This window comes from Camelina sativa, chromosome 16 (genome assembly GCF_030686135.1).
Source record: "Camelina sativa cultivar CO46 ecotype springtype chromosome 16, ASM3068613v1".
Lineage (NCBI taxonomy): Eukaryota > Viridiplantae > Streptophyta > Magnoliopsida > Brassicales > Brassicaceae > Camelina > Camelina sativa.
Window position 1 is genome coordinate 15,065,908 of NC_141895.1, and position 6,912 is coordinate 15,072,819.

General features: G+C 34.6%; 2 protein-coding genes across 3 annotated transcripts; both read right to left on the bottom strand.

Annotated features, from left to right (window-relative positions):
* Nucleotides 1-592: 592 nt before the first annotated feature.
* LOC104750401 (uncharacterized) lies at nt 593-1,809 on the bottom strand. The gene has a single exon (XM_010472190.3). The coding sequence runs from the start codon at nt 1,606-1,608 to the stop codon at nt 796-798; it is 813 nt and encodes a 270-aa protein (XP_010470492.2). The 5' UTR covers nt 1,609-1,809; the 3' UTR covers nt 593-795.
* A 2,255-nt stretch (nt 1,810-4,064) lies between these two features.
* On the bottom strand, nt 4,065-6,622 carry LOC104750402 (glutamine synthetase cytosolic isozyme 1-2). 2 transcript variants are annotated; one of them, XM_010472191.3, is made up of 10 exons: nt 6,344-6,622; nt 6,140-6,179; nt 5,887-5,990; nt 5,744-5,792; nt 5,548-5,654; nt 5,252-5,468; nt 5,081-5,155; nt 4,895-4,986; nt 4,643-4,802; nt 4,065-4,547 (listed from the first exon to the last, which is right to left on the bottom strand). In XM_010472191.3, the coding sequence occupies exons 1-10, from the start codon at nt 6,415-6,417 to the stop codon at nt 4,395-4,397; spliced, it is 1,071 nt and encodes a 356-aa protein (XP_010470493.2). In that variant the 5' UTR covers nt 6,418-6,622; the 3' UTR covers nt 4,065-4,394. The 2 variants fall into 2 exon arrangements, with proteins under 2 accessions (XP_010470493.2, XP_010470494.1); XM_010472192.3 differs by lacking the exon at nt 4,643-4,802 and having other exon boundaries at nt 4,065-4,496; nt 6,344-6,600.
* Between the last annotated feature and the right edge of the window lie 290 nt (nt 6,623-6,912).

The following is a 6,912-nucleotide window of genomic DNA, read 5'->3' on the forward strand; positions in this document are numbered from 1 at the left end:
ATCTAACTTGTTTTTTTTTTATATATAATAAGGCTGATCGATCTCCGAAGTCTTCCTTTTTCAATTTCATCATTGTTTCTTAACTAGATTTTTCTGATCCAACTTGAGCGATGAGTCCTAGTCACAACCATGTTTCATAGCTTATTCATTGTTGTCTCTATACTAATATCAGAATTGTTTATTTTAGAGTGTATTCATCAATTAACCATATATGGAACAAAAGTGAAGACCAAAGCTTTACACAACACGAAGAGAGTCCTTCTATTCTATCGGGCTGGATCTCTATATGCCTGCAATTGGTTGATTCAACTTGACCTTTAGTAATGTGTTGGGCTCTTTATTTTTACTAGTTGTAAAGCCAAAACTTAAATGGGTTACAAACCCTTTTATTTTTTTTCATTCTCATGCACCTTTTTCGTGTACCAAAAAAAAAAACTTAAGTATATATGTATTATGTTTTATATATTAGACTTCAGTAACAAGTTTTAATATATTGTACTGAGACTGGATATATAATATTTTGTTAAGAAAGTTAAAATCTAGAAGTTGTTCTTATAATGTAAAGGAAAAAAATTTAAGTTCAAATCACAACTGATATAGAACGATCTTTTATTTCTACCATTTTTTTTCATATGTACTCAAAACTGGTCGAAATTACACAGCTCGTGAAAATCACAAAGTGGAATTAAAAATGTACAATTAATCAAAAAAAAATATATATATATGTTTAAAAGAAAAAGTCCCTTCCAGCCTCGAAAAAGTCTTTAAAGTTCAACAACCCAAGAACCACTAAAGTTAGCGACGACCACTTTGAGTCTTGCCATTTGCCGCCGACCTGACCAGAGCCTCCGCCGCCGCTGCAACCTTAACCGTTCTCCTGCCGGCCTGCGAAGCCACGTCATCACTTCTCCCACAAACCGTCGACCCTGGACCCATCACAATCATTCCCTTCCACAAACTTCTTTTGCCCACTTTTCTCATGAAGCCACCATTATAGCTCTTGTCATTTTTTGTTCTAGTAGCAGTGTTATTATCATAACCATTTCTCTTCTGCAACAAACCATGATCATCACAACCATATTCATCATTACGATTATGATTGTGATGATGATCATTGCCGTTGTGCCACAAATCATTGCTTGAACTCACGGAGAAACTAGAATCATCAATGTTAAGCCTCTTGGACTTGTTCTTGATCTCGTAAGTGTCAAGAAGACGAGAGTATTGCGTTTCTTGATCCCCACGGAATGAGTAATTAGTATACCAAAGCGGAGACTTAGTAGAAAACCTATTCTCAGCCAAAACCTTATTCTCCGAGAGGATCATGTTCTTCGTGGCTTCGATCTTGTACCGTGAAGGTCGCGGTGTTCTTGTTGCTCTAGTTAGATCAAACTCTCTCATGATCGGTTTGCCTTCTTTCCGTAAGTACCAAGCCCACGCCGCCGCCTTCACCACCGCCAAATCATCATCTCCTTCTCCTCCTCCTCTTCCATCATAAACCGTCAATGTCGGCCGTTTCTTCTTCCTCCTCTTGTTTCCATTGTTGTTGCTAATGTTCCTCTCGGACATAGATGGTGAAGAAATGTAGTAGTTGCTAAATGGTAGCATAGTGGAGATAGAATAAATGAAATTTGTGGGATAGACGTTAATAGTGGCGAGGAAAGGCTAAGGACATAAATGATGAATCTATTAAATTTTGTGTAAAGGAAATTAGTAGATACAAATGGAAAAATGTAGGTGCGTTGGTCTTTGCTTTTATGGTCCACCAATTGATACGGCAATCTAAATAATTCCATGGAGAAAATGTTATTTTTATTTGTGTGTTAGTTGGATTTGTAATTGGATAGTGCATATCATATGTATCGCCAGCGGTCCCTTATACGTTATACTTATTTCGTGCATTAATATCTCAATAAATATGGGACTATACAAGTCGTTGTTATATAGACTACGAAATTATATAGTTTTTTTTTTCAAATGAATTAAAAATCAGAAGTTTGGTTGTGACAGATGAAAAAAAAAATTACTATTACAGTACAATGCAAAGAGAAGATTCAGTTTTTTTTTTTGGACAACAATGAAAAGATATATTTAAAGCCCAAATGTTGACAGAAATTATATTTAAAACTTAAACATAATTAATATTAATAAAGTTATTTAAAACGTGAATAAAAATATCTTTCTAAGAAAAATTAAATTTTGATAATTATGTTCTATATATATATATATATATACATATTGCATATTTTTTTGATAATTATGTAAATATTGCAAATTATTTTATGATTTTAATACTATCAATTAAATTTTATGATTTTGATAAAAAAAATTCAGAAGTCCGCAGAAAGTTCATCAGTAAAAATATACAATTATCAGGCGAAATTTTGAACTTGAATTTAGTTATCAAAATTTTATGAACTTAGCCATACATCAGCTTTTTCTTTGAGAATGTTTCTGCTTTAAGATATAGGGGATGTGGAAGAAATAAAGCTTTTGGCCTCAGGCAATGATTCGATTATTTCCTTTTAAGTCAACTTGGCTTTATTGTGGGGATGATTTGAATGTTATTGTGTGAATTCTTTCTGTCCAACAGTTTTTTAAAGCAAATAAAATTTCAATAACATATGTATACATGATGGTCCCGTACCGGAATAGGTTTTGTTAGTTTGTGGAACTAATAGGTTTCGAAAATATCGTTTAGTTATTGTTAATGAAGTCTGATGTTTACTACTCCCTCAGTATCAATTTTAAGTGATATTTAAGTTGGAAAATTTTGTTTCATTTTAAGTGGTATATATTTTCAAATTTTTATGCAAAAATTAAGTGTAGGTTTTTTTGGCCAACTAAATTTTAGAACATGTTTTCTAATTGGTTGAATTTTAGACCCTAAATCACAAAGTTAAAGTCATGTATATAATTTATGTGTGGAAACCTTAAACATCAGTTAAAATTATATTAGATTGAGTGACTGCTAGTTTGCTAAAACGGGTTTGAATGCCAAATAGGCTTAAGCTCGGAAAACTCGTTAAATTTAGGAAACTCGTTATGTTAGAGGAAAGTTGTGGCCCGAAAATTCTCCAATGATAAACTGAGTATGGAATTTTATTTTAGGAAAGTTAATTGACGTGCATAATGATTACTAAAATGAATGTTCGGTAAATGAATATATTTGATAAAGGTTTTGTTTACTGCGGATGAAGATGTTTGTTCATTCATCAACATTCACATCCCTAAGTTGGTGAGGAAAGTAAATGCGCTTTCTATAATACCCACACTGCAGTGGTGGTGATGCCTTTAATTTTCTAGTCCATCTCTGCGTTGTTTAATTTTGGGATACAAAATGATTTGGGTAACAAAAAGCTGATCTATGTGACGAGAAGTTGAAATTTCTCATTGAGGATAACAGAGGCCTTAGACAGATTAATTACGTCCCATGATGGATCATAATCACTTGAAACCACGTGAACAAAAAAGTTGGAGAGTTTTTTTTTTTTTTTTTGCTAAAGGAAAAAAAATAGGGCCCAACCGGTGACCTATTGATCTGCAGTAAATTGCTCTACCACTGAGCTATGAACCCAAGCTTATTCAGTTGTACGTTGTTATAGAAAAAAGAGACAAAAGGGATTTACTGCCAATGACTTAAAGACTTTAAGAGTGTGTTCTTGGGAAATACTCAAATGGAAAGAACAATATGTGATCAGACTTACATGCCAGTTTATACATAACACCAACTCGATCTAAAAAGGCTTGACTTTAACTTAATATATAGTCCACTTGAGCCCATTATTCATTCCCTTGATCGTATTCGTCTCATTAGTGCCCTGCCCCCCCATTGAAATCCACTTTATCATCAAGGTGGAAAATAAATAAAATTGCGGAGATAGTCGTAGCTTTTTGTTCGGTCTAGTGATATCCAACAACATTGTGGTTTGATTAGCAACAATCTTGCGGGCCATAGACCAAAACGGACCAGGCTGGACCAGCATTGGTATTGTAACATGAAAAATAAAATATCATTAGCCAATCGACCAGCCAAAGCCAGGCTAATTTAGCTTATAGGAACCTTACGAAAATTGTATCTTATATATATTGGACTGTTAACTGAGATCTTTAGTCTCTAGCATTGGAACATGAAGAGGCCTTATCAGATCGTATTATTAGTACAAATACTTAAAAGGTTCAAAACAAACAGAGCAAAGGGACTTGCTCTTAATAAGTCTTAACCACAGAACCCCAAAACCCAAAAGTTTTTTTAGAAAAAAAAAAAAAAGAAAGAAAGGCCCCAAATCACAAACCCCGGCAGTGTCAACCGGTACAATGGCTTAAATAAGCTGTAGAAAAGAAAAACTTGGAACTTCCAAGAAACCCAATTCAAGACTTTTGGATCTTGGCCTTCAAGGGTTCCAGAGGAGTGTGGTCTCTGCAATCATGGAAGTAACAATGTAAGGATCCATGTTTGAAGATGGCCTTCTATCCTCAAAGTATCCTTTCCCTTCCTTCTCGGTATCACGTCCTACTCGGATCGATGCTCCACGGTTCGCAACACCCTTTAAACACAATATCCAAACACAAAAGGATCAGTACAAAAATATATAATGTCATCAACTCTTAACAAATCAAGCAATGTTATAATATCTTTTACCCAAAGGAAAGTGTTAATGTCAGCAGTTTCATGGTGTCCAGTAAGACGGCGCTCGTTGCCTTCACCGTAAGCAGCAATGTGCTCCTTGTGTCTCAGTCCAAGCTTCTCAATCGCTTTCTTGATCACCTCGTATCCTCCTTCTTCCCTCATCGTTTTAGTACTGGAAAAAAAAAAAACCATTCACCAATTTTTATACTTCTTCAGAAACATTGTAAAGGTTAACAAGCTAAAAGATTCATGACCCTTTTATACCTGTAATTGGTGTGAGCACCAGCTCCGTTCCAGTCACCAGGAATAGGTTTCGGGTCAAAAGATACAACCACACCAGCAATCTCAGTGATCCTCTGTTTTTAAAAACCACCAAAACTTGTGTCTTAAGTTTACATTCCTTAAAAAACATCAACAAGAATTTGAAAGTGAATGGTTTAAAGATAATACTTCCAAAATGTAACGAGCGATCCACACTTCATCAGCAGCTGAGATACCAACTGATGGGCCGACTTGGAACTCCCACTGTCTCAACAAAAAAATGATTTGGTTAAGCAAAAAGATTGAAACTTTTTGGTTCATAAGTGATTTTTTTAAAACTTTGTTGGTTGTTATGATTACCTGACCCGGCATGACTTCTCCATTGATCCCACTGATGTTAATTCCAGCATACAAACAAGCCTTGTAGTGAGCATCAACAATGTCTCTTCCAAAAGACTTGTCAGCTCCAATACTGCAGTAGTATGGTCCCTGAGGGCCAGGGTAGCCACCAATGGGCCATCCAAGAGGCCAGTTCACATCCTTCTGCAACAAAGTGTATTCTTGTTCGATTCCATACCTAATTAACTCGAAAAATCAGCAATCTAAACCGGAAGAAACCGAAAAAGATATAACAAAACAGAGGAGTTTGGACTAACCATGGCACTTCAGCTACAACATCAGGGTTAGAAAAGATCTCAGCTGCAGCATGTCTCTTGTTAGTAGGGATTGGCTCGCCCGCAGGAGTGTAAGCATCACACATAACCTGATCAAACCGGTTTTAAAAAAAAGATTAATCTAACTGCTAAAAACAGAACATATACAAGAAAAAAAAAACCAAAGTTTTAAACTCACAAGAATGTTGTTTCCTCTACGGAATGGATCTTTGAAAATTGCTTGAGGGCTAAGAAACACAAACAAAACCGATCAATTAAGAAAAATCGAAAAGACAGAAGGAGAAAGGGTGTTTCAAGAAAATCTTGAAAAGGGCTTCTTACTATAAGATGACTTCACTGTCTTGACCAGGAGCTTGACCAGTGCTTGAACCATCATAGTTCCATTTCGGAAGCTTCGATGGATCCGTCACAGGTCCAGAGAGAGTCTGCACAGGAAACAAACCAGTAACTCAGTAATTCAATCTAATCTAATCAAACTGAAAAAAAAACATCACATAAGTCTTATCCTTTTGGCTCAAATATCCAAAAAGTTACGATTATTCGAATAAATTAAGTAAAAGAAAGATTAAATTACCCTGGCTTTGCTTCTCATGTCCATACCAGAACCACCAACCCTGTTTGGAAAAAAAAAAAACATCAAGAAACCAAATTAGACCAATGGGAATAACAAACATTGACTTTAAGATTCTAATCCTTTGACTTCATGCTCTTGTTCATCAGTAAGAACACAAAGATCCAAAGAAACCCAAATGGCAAAAGCAGAGGGAAGAAGACGAACCATATGTATTCAGCGATGATCTTCTCAGTGTTGTCTGAGAGGTCAAGGTTAACAAGATCTGCAAGAAGACTCATGGCTGTGAAAAGGGAAGGAGAAGGTTGATTGAATCTTTTTGTAATAAGCAAATCTTGAGATTGTGTGTGTTTTTTGGGTTTATCAGATGATGTTTTTGGAGTTCGTGGTTGTGGTAGTACTTATAGTGCAACGAAGGTACTCAGAGATAGAGGGTGACGTGAGGATACTCTGTTTTCGCAAACATTATTTTATTATATAAAAACTAAAATATAATAAAGTTGTTTTTTTTTATAACTTTTTTTACCATTGGAAAACTCGATGTATTAAAATTGAAATACTTTTGCGATTATTAGTTTCGGATTTTAATAGAATTTTAAAGGCTTAAATATTATGTAGAATAATATTTTGTTAAACTCTGTTAAATTTAATGTTATTAGTTTATGATTTGTAAAAAATCATTTAAAATTTTAACAAATTTGAATTATTTGGGTTATTGGATTTAAACTTTTATAAAATCGATAAAAGTTTGTGTTATTCAATTAAAACAAAAAAAT

Excerpts from the sequence above, each read along its gene's own strand:
- LOC104750401 (XM_010472190.3), bottom strand. The coding sequence starts at position 1,608 with ATGCTACCATTTAGCAACTACTACATTTCTTCACCATCTATGTCCGAG.
- LOC104750402 (XM_010472191.3), bottom strand. The coding sequence starts at position 6,417 with ATGAGTCTTCTTGCAGATCTTGTTAACCTTGACCTCTCAGACAACACT. Across the intron at positions 5,655-5,743 it reads GTAGAGGAAACAACATTCTT|GTTATGTGTGATGCTTACAC; the intron begins GTGAGTTTAAAA and ends CGGTTTGATCAG. Across the intron at positions 4,803-4,894 it reads GGTGCTCACACCAATTACAG|TACTAAAACGATGAGGGAAG; the intron begins GTATAAAAGGGT and ends TTTTTTTTCCAG.